This window comes from Clupea harengus, chromosome 1, assembly GCF_900700415.2.
Source record: "Clupea harengus chromosome 1, Ch_v2.0.2, whole genome shotgun sequence".
Taxonomy (NCBI): domain Eukaryota; kingdom Metazoa; phylum Chordata; class Actinopteri; order Clupeiformes; family Clupeidae; genus Clupea; species Clupea harengus.
The window spans coordinates 241,246-256,366 of record NC_045152.1 but is presented as its reverse complement, the minus strand read 5'-3'; the positions used below and the strand labels follow the sequence as shown (position 1 = coordinate 256,366).

Genomic DNA, 15,121 nt, shown 5'->3' with positions numbered 1-15,121 from the left:
GCCCTCTGGTGTTTTTTAAAATGTATTTCTAATTTGTTTGTACTTCTGCTACCTCAAATGAAACGATATGAGCAAGGCCTTCATTATGTGGATATGAAAACGTGGAGCCACATACCTCTGTTCATTTTGATATGTGTACGTTAATAGGTTATATCACCAAATAAAAGACTATAATGACGTGTGGTCCAGCTTTACACTGCAAACCACAACATATAGCCTAAGCTTAGGGTTCAATCCTGATACATTTCACTGACCAGTTAGATGCACACTGTTTAAAGCTTAAATACATGACAGACATATTCAGGATGTTATATTGAAGATTAAAGCAGTAAACATTTTTACATGAGGTATTCTTTCCAAGATCAACATGTTGCCTACACAACTGACACACCTACACATGTTCACACAGCGGTAAATGATGATAGAAAACTGCAACCAACCCTCCTGTAGCCCACATTACCCCACATTCCCCCACCTCTTTATCTGAACCTCCACCACAGTTTTGCTCGTCAGTGCACTTGACCAAATATAAACTTCATGTTTCTTGGCAAGTGGACAAACTGCATAGGGGAGGAGTCTTGCCGTTCTGGCCAGGACAGACTGAAGGACAAACAGCCAAAGGTGCAAAGTGAAAAAGGGAAACAGGACTCATTTTTTTTTTAATAAGAAAGGGAGAGAAGGAACATAGACTGAAGCGTAAGTGTGGGAAATCTATTGTTTAAATTTGAACTTTAGGGTCTGGTTTCGCTTTCATGTTCCCTCATTTGATATCGTACTACCAGGCTGATCTGAAATATTTCCTGTTGAACATTGCTCATAGGTCACACAGTGGCCATGTTAAGATGTTTTTTTCTTATATTGAAAAGATTAGTGATAACAGTGCATGCAAAATCTTAAATAATTGATATGTCTTTATGTTTTCATATTTCATATTGTATCCTTATAAAATGGCCTATTTCTAAGCTACTATTGAAATTGCAGTTAAAGAAAGGGCAAGTGACAGCATATGGGCACTAAAACTGTAAGGCATTATATGATTTCCTCCGCCAACACAACCAAACAACTAGTGAGTTTTCAATATGATAAGCAATTGATCATGAGAAACTATGTTCGGTGAAAAGTGTAGTGGAATAGTTTCACCTACTTTCAAGTACAGAGCTTTGAAACAGAGCCCTCTGGTGTCAATGTAAGGTCATGTTTACAGTGACTTTACTCCTCGTGTCAGAACACTTCTAAAAGTGCTCCTGGGTCAACACGGTGAAACACAAGGATTGTCTCTTGTTCCCATGTGAATTATTGAGATTATATTGAACAAAGAGTGATTATTATGAGGAATTAGATAAACTGTTGAATTGGATACACAACAGACGTGTGCTGCTGGCTTTGGCTTTGAATTTCCCTTTTTGCTATATCAAATTTATACTCCTATACAGTGACCTCCAAATAATACACTTTACCAGTCATGGTCTGGAAACTGGTGTAATTTGAGCCGTTCACATTTGTATTTTGTAGTTACTTTAATATGTTCTGCTTTCCTTCATACCGCTTACACACCACTAACCCACATACATTAATTACAAACCGGTATGTTATCAAAACAAGATAGAAATGCATATTTGTATATTATGCACCAAGTATGGATATAAAACTGTAAGGATAATAGTCTTATCTGTTGTTTTTATCTTTACCTTGTAGGAAAGATGGCTTCATCGCCTGCTCGTTTGCTGGTCCGCAGAGCCTTTGCTGCTGCAGCATCTCATGAAAGTCATGAAGGATCAGGTTTGTATTCATTCAGCATATTTTCACTTGAGTAGCGGTCCTGTGTCTCTCCGTGGAGTCTGAGATGGCTTTGTGTACGTGAGAGGACAGAGTGAGAGAGAATAAATGAACTGCGTAATAATGTTGGAGTGCAATTATCAAAAAAAAAAATGAAAAGATTCCCAGAACCATTCAAATATTTGAAGCTTATTGTGATTGAAACAACTTCCTCTCTGCTTTGACTTACTGTTGAGACCATATGCATCTGTCAAATTATTTTTACAGCCATGGTGTCTAATGCTATTTCACTGTAGTAGATTTTCTATTCAGTGAGTTGCACACAACTATTTGAACCCCCTGCAGCGAAAACCTGGAAGATCCTATCATTTGTCCTGGCTCTGCCTGGAGTTGGTGTGTGCATGGCCAATGCTTACATGAAGATGCAAGCACATGCTGGTCACCCACAGCCTGAGTTTGTGCCCTACCCTCACCTGCGCATCCGCACCAAGGTATGGCCAGATAGAGCTTTGTTTACCATGAGCTTCCACACCTTCTCACTGGCAGCCAGGCTCCAGTCCAGTTTGAGCATCACACTAAACTGTTTCACCCCATACAGATATGATTTCATAATGTTACAATATGAACAGAGGCTATGATCAAAGCTGTGAGAGCCCCACTGGTAGTGAAATATAATCCACAGGATGTTAATTGAAGAGGGCGACACACGCAGACATGTACAGAACAATTACAGTTACAGAAAGTAGAACGATTACAGAATGTCTGGAACAACATAATGACTGACCAATGACTTTATCCAAATGGAATCTAAACCTAGTCTGTTTCCCTTTTTCTTTCTTTCTTTCAGGCCTGGCCCTGGGGTGATGGCAACCACTCTCTCATCCACAATTCTCACACCAACGCTTTACCCACTGGTTACGAGGGCCATGACCACTAATCACAGTGCCCCCTTGTGTCTAGCAGAAACCTTACGTTCACTCCTCCATTGTGAGCTAGTTAGCTCTCTATGACATAGGCACAGGGACCAATCAAAGGGATACAAAAATGACAGGAATAAAATCCTTCCTTTTGTCTTTACTTGCTTAAATGTAACTGGTGTTGTGGAACATCCTTTGTTTTCCTGAAAACATTACTGTATATCGCTAATAAAAATCAAAATGAATAGAAAATAATTGAACTCAAAGTGCAGTTCATATGCCTACATAAAGGACTGTGACAGACAATGAGTATTTGTCCTGGGTAACTACACATTTTATGCATTGATTACCTATTCCCACCATATACTTACACCTGGTATCATGCGCATTTCAAGGAGACAGGTGAACTGGTTGTAAATAAGCCTGACTGCGTTTGTGTTTAACCTTTGAAAACAATGTCCACTGTCAAATGACATCTTGGTGTCTGGTTTATTAAGATTTATCATCGTAAAGAAGCGTCATGTCATTATACATCTTTGTTCTCTATAAGTTTTGCATTTACAGTATATACATTTCTGACTTGGTTAGAAGGAGAGGATGGCTGGTAGATCATACATGTGTTCCTGTTTAAGATGGAAAAATACCACTTTTCTACGACACTTTTCTACGACTCAGACTAACAAAAGAAGTCCCTACAACAGAGGGAAGCAGATTTACCAGACACCTATCACTCAAACTTGGCTCCTCGGATCAATGCTTATCTTGGCAAAGTCTTGACACTTGTTTTACATATTTACAAAAATTACTTACAAAATTAGGGATACAAAAATATAAAGTAAACACAAAGGCGTCCCTGTTGTACTGATTGTTATACATATTGACACTTCATAAGCACAGACTTAAGCCTTTTCAAAATTAAATGTGGCAGAAAGAGCTTCCTAGCTTCTGTGGCAACACCTATGGTATATTACAGTGGCGTGTTGACACTATGACGATTAAGAGAATGCTCTGCCCAAAACTTTTAGAAAATGAAAATGTACAAAAACAAAAATATTTTGGAAATGGCAAGAAAAAGGTAAACAAGGACATTGTCATGGCAATGAATGAGTTATGATATCGAGACATCATACAACAAAAGAAGGATCAGTGACAGAGGGGGGGAAAGCCACTTTCATTTAATTTCTCCTCGACCCTGCGTTGCCCTTTCCTGCTACATACAACCCTTCCATCCCCTCAGCTAAGAGCTGCAGCTGCCAGTCCCAGTAGATCCTGTTTCAAGCTCTCCTGGCAATCTGCATCCTTGGCCAGCTGCAGCAGGCAGTCCGCCGCCTGTGCTGGTGGAAGGGAGGCTGCAGGCGCATTGCGAGCCACTCCGTGTGGACGCAGCAGTATGGACAGGCACGCCCGACCCAGTCTGGGGTAGTTGTAGCGCTGGGAGAACCAATACAGCTGGGGCAGTAGAGGCACCAGCGTGCACTTGCTGTCTGAGGTCTTGTTTGTGGATGATGCCAGGATGTCTTGCGGGCACTTCCGGGGTGTTTGGGGAACCTCCTCCACATCCTGGCTGCTCCCTACCTTAGGGTTTGGTTTGGCAGTCTTGGGGGTTGACTTTGGGGGTGGTCCTGATTGCAAAGGGGTCTTTACAACTTTGTTAGACTGCAGTGGCTTGGGCATTCCTTCCCGGTACATTCTGTGGGTTGTAGTCTTCCTGCCAACATCTTCTGGTAAAACAGGTTTGGGTGACCTCTGAGGTAAAGACAATGATGCTGGTGTAGTGGCTAAGGAGTGGAGCAAGGTCACACATAGGTCCTCTGTGGCTCTCTGTAAGCCGGTCACCAAAAAACGGCATGCCCCGACCATCCCCTCAGCCAAAGCAGTCTTCTGGAAATCTGGGGAGTCCCAGTACTTTAGAGTCATAGACTCTAGGAAACGGCAACAACCTCCACCTCCCTCATCCGTGTTCTCCTCTTGTTTTCGTCCTCTTTCTCCATTTGACAAACGACAGCCATGCAGGTAGTGCAGCACAGGCATCAGCATTCCATACCTGACATCCCTGATATGAATGGCCTTCCCCTCTTTGCCCTGAGCTTCACCGAACCCTCCGGTCAGCAGAGCTCTGAAGTACTCAGAGCCCCCATCACCCAACTCTCCCTCACCACCTGCCAAAGCCCCCCGACAGGCAGGGACCTGGCTGCCATCATCAAGCTGAAGGAAGATGTCATGAGTGGAGTCGCTGTAAGAACAGCTGCTGGAGAGGCACGGCTTTTTTGGCGACGGGGGCAAATCATTTCCTGTGTCCTTCAGAGGAGTAAGAGTCGTGCTGGGACTTATAGGGGTTTGTAAGGTGACCTGTGGCTCCACACTACATTTCTTTTGGTCCAGCACTGCCTTGGAATGTACCAGCAGATTGGAGAGGCAGCCAATCAGGAGAGAGGAATACAGGGAGTGGAGTCGAGATGAGGTCACTACCTGAGGTGGACAGAGCCAACAGGACAGGAGGGTTTTGCATTTCTCCGGATGATTGTTGTCCTCATTGCTGTCATCCTGACAACAAAGGGGTTCCAGTGCGTGCATTAGACCTTTGTTGTCGAGCAGGAGCTTCTTCAAAAGGACTTTGTTACTGGAAAAGGAAAAGGTGCTTCACAATTATTAACAAGAAACCACATCTTACCCAGTGAAACATGTTAAATCCATCAGTATTATACCTTTACCATCAGTAGCTACCTTAAGCCCTGGCAATGACATAACTTACTACTATATACCCTGTCTCCTTTACATGTGAAAATGTCATTACATACCTGCAAATAAGAGGTAAAGAAAGAGCGCCGAACAGTCGGTCCACTTCTATACCAGACAGCATGACATGGGACATAACTCCTGTGCCGAAGCCTGCTTCACACTGAACGCGCAAGTTGCTAAGCAAGCCGAGACCTAAGGGAGAGCATAAAAACAAGAAACAGTGAGTAGAAGAGAAAAAAATGTAATATATGGTGTGAAAAGAGAAATATCATTGATATCACAAGAGGAGTGAAATATTTGTTCTTCTTTGTTGAATGAACAAAATGAATGGTATTATACTAGAGGGTGACTCACCTAGTTGTCTGACTTTAGCCTTCACCCGGTCTGTCTGCCTCTCCTGGCCTCGCGCCACTCGAGCGCTGCCACCCCTAAGACAGAGGTCCTGGCGAATCAAAGCTACAGCTCCGGTGCGCAGCAGGGCCTGCAGGCAGTTAGGGTTGCAACTGAGGCGGCTCAACATGCGGAAGCAGCGGCCGCTGGGGTCCTTGTGCCGGGTGAGGTAGTAGAGGAGGCCAGAGAGAACGCCTGCATTGACCAGCGATGTGCTTGGATCAGAGGCGTGTGAGAAGCGAGAGAGCAACAGCAGGATGGGAGACTCCGGGGCCCACGGCTCGGGGTGGTAGGGGTGGTGGTAGGCTGGGGTTCTGGACAACATTGGTGGGACATCCAGGGAGACCACACTGGAACAGGAGGAGGAGGAGGAGGAAGAAGAGGGGGACGAGTGGGAGGAGGACGATGATGATGATGAAACTCTGGGCCTTTTCTTGGGAGGGGAGCACACCTTGGAGGGACTGGTGGGTTTGGGGACAGTGCACAGAGGTGGGCTTTGAGGGTTGGAGGGAGACATAGGCAGGTTTCTCTGTGAGGAATGCGGAGCAGGCTGGCTCGGTGGTGACAGAAGACCCGGCTTGGGTGAACCTGAGACACTGGACTGAGGAAGTGATGAGGTCGGTGAGAGACACGTCAGAGACAGGCCAGCATCCGCGATTGGTGTAACGGGTGAAGTTGCCACTGATGATGAAGAGGCGTGTGAACTCCCACAGTCACTCTCTACACCAGTGGGAGACTCCAGAAGCTCTCCCTCAGAGGATATCAGACCTTCAGACACCAGCCAGGACCTGGGTACAGCAAAGAAAAGAGTGATATGTATAATATCTATGGTCATTTTAAACAGTATCATAAGGGTCAAGATGAACAAATGAGAATACACACTGACAGAATAACCATAACCTAAAGCTAACTCAAAATGAGGAAATTACACTTACGCATAACACAATACAATAACACCTACTCCGGGAACATTTATCTCAGTATTTGTTAAAGCTGCATGCCTCATGCCTCATCTTCAATTTCACAACTTTGCAGACTAATTTGATTATACTAAAGAAATGCAAATGAATTGTTGCTTAAGCGGTTCAATCTTTTTCCTGTAAGCAATTGTTTTTCTAACAAAGAACAATTGTGCCAGTCTCTTACCTCAGGCTGAGAAAGCTAGAGGAACCCACGCCCTGCTCCTTCCCAACATCATCCTTTCTGTTCCCATCAAGGTGTGGAAAGTCAAAGGATTCAAAACATGAGGGAGACATCAAATCACTAGTTGAAGAGGGGCTGGAATCTGACTTGGCCACTGGCTCCTCTCCTTTGGCATACTCAACCAACCGAGCCACCAGCAGTGGTATAAGTCCAAGATCTTGCAGCTGCTCCAAAGCTGATTCATCATAGACGAAATCCACACAGGCCAGGATGGCCAGTCGTGTGAGTGGATGGTGCTGATGGGCAGACAGGAAGCCAATCAGAACCGGCAACCCTCCACTCTCCTTGACTTTGACCCGGTTCACTGCCTCCTTGCAACACAAGCAGAGTGCCCTGAGGAAAACTCCTGCCTTTGAGGGGTCCTTCTTCACCTCCTCTGAAAACTTCTGAATGGCCCCTAGTGAGCCCACAAGTGGTCGCAAGCAGCCTTGAGAGCAGAGGTTGGCCAAGGTCTTCAGGGCCAGCTCCTCCAGGGGCTTGGCTGCTTCCTCTGAGACCAGGGCCCCCAGCTGAGCAAGTGCCCCAGACCTGGACACCTCCCGGGCACACTCGGCACTACAGCCCCTGGTGAGCTCATGGACAGCGCGGAGGGAGGTCCGCCTGAGACCCAGCGGAATCTCTGGGGACATGAGCAGGGCCAAGGAAGACAGAGCCCCCTGGGAGAGCAGCGAGAGGCGGTTGGCAGGGGTGTCTGCCAGGTAGAGGAGAGCGCGGACAGCTGACTGGGCGCACTCCAGCTTGGCAGAAGATGGGAGGGAGGACAAAGAGACAGAGGAAGGGGAGGATGGGGCAGAGGGGTTGGGAGAGGAGGAGGAAGAGGCAGATGGGTTGGGAGAGGAGGAGGAAGAGGCAGATGGGGAAAGAGAGAGGCAGAGGAGGAGTGGAGGGATTCCACCTGATAGGAACAAATATTTTATTTGAGAAAGCTAAACTGACATAGCAAGAAAAAATTACATATTCTCAAATTGGGTGTTCCAGTGTGAAAGATAAGGAATAAACTGTATGGAATTATACAAATATAAAAATAGTGGACTAACAGACAAACAAACATAATAATTTCTCAACTGACCAGCAGAATGAACCAGAGCGGAGCCCTGAGGATCCATAGCAAGGTTCCCTAAGGCCCGAGCGGCTCGGTTCTCCACTGTCTCCACGGCAACATTTCTCATCAGAACGTCCACTGCAATAAGCAGGAAAACAAATGTAACAACTTTACTTCAAGTCCTTGTCCACTTGATTCTAAACCATGAACACACACGAGCTTACCTATAACTGCTATTCCTTCCAGCTTTCTGACCTTCAATGGAAAACAGAAAAAGTACAGTCAGTATTAAACGTGATTGTCCAATGTCTCCCATGCACAATCACATACCATGTAGTATTAAGCAAATTTTGTTCACATCCAAAACATACATAATCAACAAATGGGCTGAGCTATTTTATAGATGTTGTTGAATCATCTCAAGACAGTCCTCAAAAGCACAAAACCCACAATCCTGCAAGACCAGCCGACTGGAACCCTTTGCTCACCTCTGTTCGTGCATCCCTCTCAGTGCAGCAGTTGGCCAGGATACTGAGGGCCAGGTCTAGGGTCTTCCTGGAGCTGTCAGGTCTTTTAAGGAGTCCCAGGAGAGGTGGGAGACCCCCCTGTGTTCTATACCTGTTTATTCTGCTGTTCCCCCCTTTGATGTGTTGGGTCCGGATAGCCACCAGTGCTCGCCACTGGCTGGCTTGAAGCTTTTTCTGAATGTCTCTGGTCTTATCCATACCTTCCCCATTTTTGGGTTCTGCCTCTTGTGAAACATTGCTCTGATTGTTTACTAAATGTGATACTTTGGACAACTGTGATATACACCAGGTCAAAGAAGACTCTGGGAGGGCAGAGGACCCTTCTTTGATGTTGCCTTTAGAGCTCTTTAAATGACCATGTGTGGCCATGACAACTACGTAGTCCTATCCCCTACCACACTTAGTATGTGACAGGGAGAACTGGAGCAAAGGAGGGGTTTTGGTGGACGTTCCCAAAAACGCTTTTAAGAGTAACATAAACGTCCATAAAATATTATCTACAGTTTACCAATCAATTAAAAAAAGTAAATAATAACGTTTAAGTCCATGTCAAGAAGGGACTGAGCCTGCAAAAAACTACAGTCACCATGATTAGAAACGGAAAAAGTTACAACCTGGCAACGCCTCTAAGCAGTGCTGCTGGGAGTTGTAGTTTTTTAACCATTCGACCGCTCTCCGAATTATGTCAGGCCTGCGAAAGAAAGTATGTCTCACCAACGTTTAGCTGGAAATATGGCTACAATCTTTCACCACATACATGTATTTAATCCTCTTCCTAAACATGACAGCGCATTTTCATGAACTCAACCTTCCTCCATTCGACATTTATATAATCAAGCAAACGCAATAATCTTGGCATAGCACGGACGCCATCTTTAGCAGAGCGACAAACAGGGAGGCGATGGCGGAAAGGGGGAGCGTATCACATCTGAGAGAAGAACATTTACCCATGGATCTTGTAGTTTTATTTACAATTTGGTCCTGTCTTTACCTGTGGTGTGATATCCACAAGACTACGTTCCCCAGTATATTCACCTCAGTTTTTGTCGCATGCAGCTTCAACGCAAAGCACCAAGGGAAGGCAGTTTTTAACTGGCTATCAATATTTATTTTGACTACATGATGACTACATTTCCCTTATGCGTACAATCCTTTCGTCACTGTTCTTTTCTGAAAACTCGCTTGAGGGTGGTCATACTATGTAGGTTGTTGTTATAATCATCGGTTTAGTTGATGCGGGTAGATAATTCATCGCTGCCAAACTAGTGTTGTTTAAATCGGCGATAATATCTGTTGATATTGCAAATTATCCGTCATGTTTTCCCAAGTGCCAAACAAGATGGAAGAGGTCATCGAAACAATTGTTACGGAGAGTATTGAAGTCGAGGAGAGCACGACCACGCTTCCCACTTTGGAGCCCGAGAAATCGAAAGGAGGTAACGTGAGCAAAGTCAGTTTTACAAGTAATCGAATCCACCACCGGCAGCAGTGAGTGGATGCGAGGAGAACACGATGAATGAATGCGATCATCAGGATCGTATTTGAGAATATCTACCAAAGTGTTTATTTAAGAAATAGTATTGTATTTTTTGAACTAAGCCAGTTTTCTTGCAGAATGGCAATTGTATTATTGTAATATACTTAAAAAACATTTATTGATTTTGGTATAGTGTTAAATTCTGAAGCCAACACACAGAAGAGTTTTGTAAAGACAGGCATTTTATTAAGAAAATATTACAACTAAAAGTTGTTCTGGCTTTTATATTAAAATATTGCACAGTAGACGATGACCTTAATTGCTGAATAGCAGGTCTTTGAGTCAGCATTATTATCATCAATATCAGAGAGCGACCACATTCAAATCATCTTGTCTTATTTCTCTGCCTTCCCCCAGAGTTTGTGTGGACTCTCCAAGCTACATGGCAGCTTGTTAACACTCGCCTGGAAATGGACCAGGAATTCGACCAGCCTGTGTGCAAGAAGAAGAAGCTTTGGGAAACGGTTGCTGAGAGGGTCACTGCTAAGCTTCAGTCTACTGGGAACCTGGACGTGGCCGTGAAAGCCTATGAGTGTGACCTGAAGTGGAGAAACATGCTGGCCACATACCGCAAAAACACAGAGCGTGCCAAGCGCCTCGGGGTGCAGAGCGTCCACTGGGAATTCTTCAGGGCCATGCACAATGTGCTGGGCAAGAGCCGGGAGGAGATTGAGGCCCAGCGCAAGGCAAAGCTGAATGGCACCAAACTGGGCAAGGCTATTGCCAGCAAACGGTTCACCCCCATTCTGCCCATCCCTTCAATAACAGCAGCCCCTGCAATAACAGCTGCCACATCCATCACAGCCACCCCCATGCCCCCTCAGCAAACTCAGGATGTGCTACATCTCTACCTGGAGCTACAGGAGAGGAAGATGAATATGTGGGCGCAGCAAAAGGCACTGGAGGAGAGAAAGATTGAAGCCATTAACAACCTGGCACGTGCCATCTCCAGCTTGGCACAGGATAACAGTGTGCAGCTGCCCAAAGAGTAACGAAAGAGTGTCTACTAGTGAACCAGGCAAGGACCCAGTGCATTAACTTTCATTAACTCTGGGACAATTTAGTTCTAAGTTCTGTTTTAATGGATTCAGGAGGATTTTTTTTTTTATCAGAAATATTATCAAAAATGAACAAATACAGGCTAGTGTTTTCATGATAAGTCATGAGTATAACCAAGAATGAGGTGCCTACTTTGCCAGGGACCAGGAGATCAGGGATTGCTCTCTTGCAGCCAACACTTGTTCTTTTTAGTACATCCTCTGCATCAACTCCAGCTAAAAGTAAAAGGACTGACCTCCACGCCCCTGACAATATCATACTGTACTGGAAAGGGAGTGATCTTGTGTGTGTGTGTGTGTGTGTGTTTGAGGGGGGGGGGGGGGGAGTCAAAAGCTACAAGGCATTATTTGGATTAAGGGGGAAGTAACAGTGAGCGAGAGACCAAAAATATGGTCAGTCTGATAAGCTTTATTTTTCAGGTTATGCTGTTTCTCGGGTTAATGACCTCATAACATGTAGTTGTGTAATAACTGTTCTAAAACAGATTAATAATGAAATCGTAAATACTCTGTCACATATTTGTGCACAGGATTTTGCAAGTACACTAAATAACTTGGATTTAGTTAATATCCCAGTGTTCCCTCCTGACAGACATTCTTGTTGGTGGTTTTCAAAAGGTTTTCATGGGTCAGTCTTGTAAATATGATGTGCATATTTATCAGTGACCTCATTGTTCAGCAAACAATTATATTTGTAAATAAGAACTAAGTCTGCGTTATACTTTTAATAAATAATTCAATATATCGTGTTTGTCAATTATTTGACTTGAGATTGAAGATCAAATCCATAGTAACTGGCTGAATATTGCAAGTACAAGATGTAACAAAAACGTCTATGTCGACTTCTTCCATAGTTTTATATCTTCAGATACACCGTCACTGGTGGTTCTCCTCCAGGGTTAACCTCTGATTAACACACAAGTACCACATCATTCACCAAACAACCCAAAAGGTAAATTGAGATGAACATACACATCTTCAATAATATATGTACTGTTATAAGTTGAGCAAAATAGTCTTGCCAACAGAATGACAAAGAATTTAATGATGTTAGTCTCTGGTGATCTATTTAATGACAGTCACTGGAGATTAATAGCACACAGCAATGTTACATTTTCAATAATACGGGGTTGAAACTCAGTCTGTTCAAATGCTGTCTGTGTCCAAGGTACTGTATAACTGTTGTGCAACCGCATCTCTCCACCTCAAACCTGCCACCTCTCTCTCACCCTCTTGCTCCTGTTCTCTCACTTCCCTCGATGGATGGCCCTTGACAATATCCCCCATGTCAAGAAAAACGTTGTGCAGGATGCATGAGGTTAAGACTACTGCTTTGGCTCTCTCATAGTTCCCCATGTCCAGGTACTTGAGTCTTTGGAACCGTACTTTCAGGTCCTCCACTGCCTGGTCCAGTCGACACAAGTGGCTTTCTAGTGTTCTGTTAAAGAGGTTCTCGCTGGGTCCACGCCCTGCAGAATACGGGGTGAGGATCTGTTCTGTCAAGGGGTATCCAGTGCCTGCAACCAGGCAGCACCCTGCTGGCACCATACCTGGGTTGTTCTGAAACCTCCTCCTAAGGTCACTTGCCCGATCCTGTTCGGATCCTGGGCTGACCCGGCAATGAATGAAGCGCCCCTGTCCATCGCAAACCAGCTCCAGATTCAGCCAAGAGTCTGGGTGAACCTCTTTGGTCAGATGTTTCAGGTCCAGTTCCTCCTTCTCCACATCTTGCTTGCCAATTGGCAGACGAATAGGGATGCGTGTGTGACCCAAAACTCCCAACACCTTTGGGACACCTCGCTCCTCAACATCATTCACCCCCAGCAGACTTGAGAAGGGCAGCATATGCTCGATCATCTCCTGACCTACAAATAGAAAGACTTGTTAGGTACCACTTCAAGCTATACACTTTAAGCATTAATAGGCGTTTCCAGGCATAAATGTATCTGACCACTACTAAGATTTTTCTACGTCAGTGATTGTTTTCATTCCCGAAAATAAGCAACCCTAAACAATTCTGCTTAAATATTACCAAAAATGAGAAGAACAGATAACTGGAAATAATACTAATGATATTAATTAATTCATACTCTTCGGCCATTGTATCTGCTGTTCCTCCAGAGCGTTGACGCGGTCGCAGAAGGAGAAGAAAATCCTGTGGATATTCCCTTTCTCCAGACGGAAACTGGTGGACACAGAGCGATAGCTGCGACGTTTGGAAAGCAGAGTGAGAGAAAGTAGGACGGTGTGGGAGAGAGACAAACGTGCTCTCCCGGCAAGTCGACTGCGATTATAGCTGGTGTTGGCGTTCTTCAGGAGGTCCATAATGTGCTAAAGAATTTCAAGAACAGAGAGATACCACGGCTATCAGTTACGCAGTGATTATATACCATATATGGCACCCCTGATATTACTGGAATTTGATTACCAACCTGAACTGCTGGATTTTCCTCAGCTTTTTCAGCGGACTGTCGCTGTAGCTCATTGTCTGAATTGGGTGAAACTGCAAACGTTTCTGACAACTGAAATACCACTTGAGGATGGACCAGATCTTGAGATTGCGCCTGAACATGCAGCAATGGCTCCTCCGTTCGGGATACCTGCAAGAGCAGAGGACTGGAATGGGCTTGGACTTTGGCCATCAACTCGGCTTCCAGTATCTCCTCGACTGCTTGATCCAGACGCTGGTCGAGCTCCCCATGGGAAAGAGGCTCCCATTCGTTCTGCATCATTTCAAGCACCGCACGGCCTGCCGATGCAACACAGGCATTTGTGTACATCTCTAACCTAGCAAAGAGATCAATGTCATGTATTGCGTTAAAACATGTTACGTTACATGAAACTGAAGTCAGTCACTTCACTGAAAAGCTTTAGCGAGGACAGTCGGTACTGAAGGCTACTTACCCTGACTTGTCAAAACTATTTCAGAACGTTAGTAGATACAGTATACGGCCAAAGGACCATAGACATACAATACCATAAGGACGTCCACAAGGCCGCCTTAACCAGCTAGAATAACCAGATCATTTGAATCAGATCATTGCCCTGGTTCAACTTCTACGCATCCTCCAGATAACTTTGTTTTTGCTCCTCGTCGTTTTCTTCGGCTAAACTTAGACGGTAAATACTCCAAGAAATTGTTCAGTAGTGCCGCCAGCTGGGACGGAGTATAGGACTCTAAATGCGGTCACTGCATATAGCGCAGGATAGGAAAATGAATATACTAGATTGAACTTTGAAGATAATCTTAGATCAGTGTAACTACGTATACATAAAGTAAATGTCCAACACTGTCCCGTAAAGTTAGCCAGCTTTTACTGTTTTCAGAAAAGTCCTAGTATGGCAGTCTGGATTATACGATTTTATGCCCTGTAGTAGTGTAGTTCCTACAATAATTAAAAAGCATATTCTACATTATCGGGACCAAGGAACACATTTATTTGTGCGGTATCCTTTTAACATGTAGACTAGAACACAAGAAAATGTGTTTTCCACTGCACTCTTCACTCCAGCTTTTCTCATCACATCACTTTGCTGAGAATGTAATTTCTTAACTGGCAAAAACTGTTCAACTTTCCTTGAATTCAAATTCTTAAAAAGCTTAAGACAATCAGTAGTGCACTGATAATGGATAGAGACTTGCAGGACGCAAATAAAATAAATAAATGACTGAAAAAAGTGTTTCTTTTAATTTCAACTTAGACAATTACAGTTACATATTTTTAATTACATGTATCTTCATTATTTAAATGCAAGAGTTTTATGTTGAACCCTTTCAGTCACTCGATGCCGTTGTTTAAAGACGCTCTGATCTTGGGGAGGACCCCTGTCAGGACTTGTCAAAACTCAACATTCAGTGGTTTGTACAATTAGGTCTGCATGATTGATGCAAAAACTTGTAGACGTCCATCTTTCTGTAGTTGTGACCATCT

The 15,121-nt window shown here is 44.3% G+C and overlaps 4 protein-coding genes across 4 annotated transcripts; 2 read left to right on the top strand and 2 right to left on the bottom strand.

The window, feature by feature from the left end:
• The first annotated feature begins 473 nt into the window (after positions 1 to 473).
• LOC105897668 (cytochrome c oxidase subunit 6A, mitochondrial) lies at positions 474 to 2,945 on the top strand. The gene is made up of 4 exons (XM_012824618.3): positions 474 to 696; positions 1,696 to 1,779; positions 2,122 to 2,267; positions 2,624 to 2,945. The coding sequence occupies exons 2-4, from the start codon at positions 1,701 to 1,703 to the stop codon at positions 2,711 to 2,713; spliced, it is 315 nt and encodes a 104-aa protein (XP_012680072.1). The 5' UTR covers positions 474 to 696; positions 1,696 to 1,700; the 3' UTR covers positions 2,714 to 2,945.
• Positions 2,946 to 3,163: 218 nt separating this feature from the next.
• armc5 (armadillo repeat containing 5) lies at positions 3,164 to 9,512 on the bottom strand. Its single transcript, XM_042709161.1, has 8 exons — positions 8,556 to 9,512; positions 8,292 to 8,322; positions 8,095 to 8,205; positions 7,886 to 7,920; positions 6,969 to 7,849; positions 5,787 to 6,610; positions 5,492 to 5,624; positions 3,164 to 5,313 (listed from the first exon to the last, which is right to left on the bottom strand). Exons 1-8 carry the CDS (start codon positions 8,961 to 8,963, stop codon positions 3,927 to 3,929), a joined length of 3,810 nt encoding a protein of 1,269 aa, XP_042565095.1. The 5' UTR covers positions 8,964 to 9,512; the 3' UTR covers positions 3,164 to 3,926.
• A 188-nt stretch (positions 9,513 to 9,700) lies between these two features.
• si:dkey-66i24.7 lies at positions 9,701 to 11,934 on the top strand. The gene is made up of 2 exons (XM_012824627.3): positions 9,701 to 10,030; positions 10,489 to 11,934. Exons 1-2 carry the CDS (start codon positions 9,910 to 9,912, stop codon positions 11,121 to 11,123), a joined length of 756 nt encoding a protein of 251 aa, XP_012680081.2. The 5' UTR covers positions 9,701 to 9,909; the 3' UTR covers positions 11,124 to 11,934.
• Positions 11,935 to 12,237: 303 nt separating this feature from the next.
• LOC105897676 lies at positions 12,238 to 15,061 on the bottom strand. The gene is made up of 4 exons (XM_012824623.3): positions 14,094 to 15,061; positions 13,622 to 13,976; positions 13,280 to 13,520; positions 12,238 to 13,054 (listed from the first exon to the last, which is right to left on the bottom strand). Exons 2-4 carry the CDS (start codon positions 13,967 to 13,969, stop codon positions 12,336 to 12,338), a joined length of 1,308 nt encoding a protein of 435 aa, XP_012680077.1. The 5' UTR covers positions 13,970 to 13,976; positions 14,094 to 15,061; the 3' UTR covers positions 12,238 to 12,335.
• Between the last annotated feature and the right edge of the window lie 60 nt (positions 15,062 to 15,121).

What these genes read in the sequence shown, in the direction of transcription:
- LOC105897668 (XM_012824618.3), top strand. Translation starts at nt 1,701, where the DNA reads ATGGCTTCATCGCCTGCTCGTTTGCTGGTCCGCAGAGCCTTTGCTGCT. An exon ending in TGAAAGTCATGAAGGATCAG is followed by an intron (nt 1,780 to 2,121) that starts GTTTGTATTCAT and finishes AACCCCCTGCAG; the next exon opens with CGAAAACCTGGAAGATCCTA. An exon ending in ACCTGCGCATCCGCACCAAG is followed by an intron (nt 2,268 to 2,623) that starts GTATGGCCAGAT and finishes TCTTTCTTTCAG; the next exon opens with GCCTGGCCCTGGGGTGATGG.
- armc5 (XM_042709161.1), bottom strand. Translation starts at nt 8,963, where the DNA reads ATGGCCACACATGGTCATTTAAAGAGCTCTAAAGGCAACATCAAAGAA. An exon ending in CGCTCTGGTTCATTCTGCTG is followed by an intron (nt 7,921 to 8,094) that starts GTCAGTTGAGAA and finishes TGTTCCTATCAG; the next exon opens with GTGGAATCCCTCCACTCCTC. An exon ending in TCTTTACCTCTTATTTGCAG is followed by an intron (nt 5,314 to 5,491) that starts GTATGTAATGAC and finishes TTCCTTTTCCAG; the next exon opens with TAACAAAGTCCTTTTGAAGA.
- si:dkey-66i24.7 (XM_012824627.3), top strand. Translation starts at nt 9,910, where the DNA reads ATGTTTTCCCAAGTGCCAAACAAGATGGAAGAGGTCATCGAAACAATT. An exon ending in GCCCGAGAAATCGAAAGGAG is followed by an intron (nt 10,031 to 10,488) that starts GTAACGTGAGCA and finishes GCCTTCCCCCAG; the next exon opens with AGTTTGTGTGGACTCTCCAA.
- LOC105897676 (XM_012824623.3), bottom strand. Translation starts at nt 13,969, where the DNA reads ATGTACACAAATGCCTGTGTTGCATCGGCAGGCCGTGCGGTGCTTGAA. An exon ending in AGGAAAATCCAGCAGTTCAG is followed by an intron (nt 13,521 to 13,621) that starts GTTGGTAATCAA and finishes GAAATTCTTTAG; the next exon opens with CACATTATGGACCTCCTGAA. An exon ending in GCAGATACAATGGCCGAAGA is followed by an intron (nt 13,055 to 13,279) that starts GTATGAATTAAT and finishes TTCTATTTGTAG; the next exon opens with GTCAGGAGATGATCGAGCAT.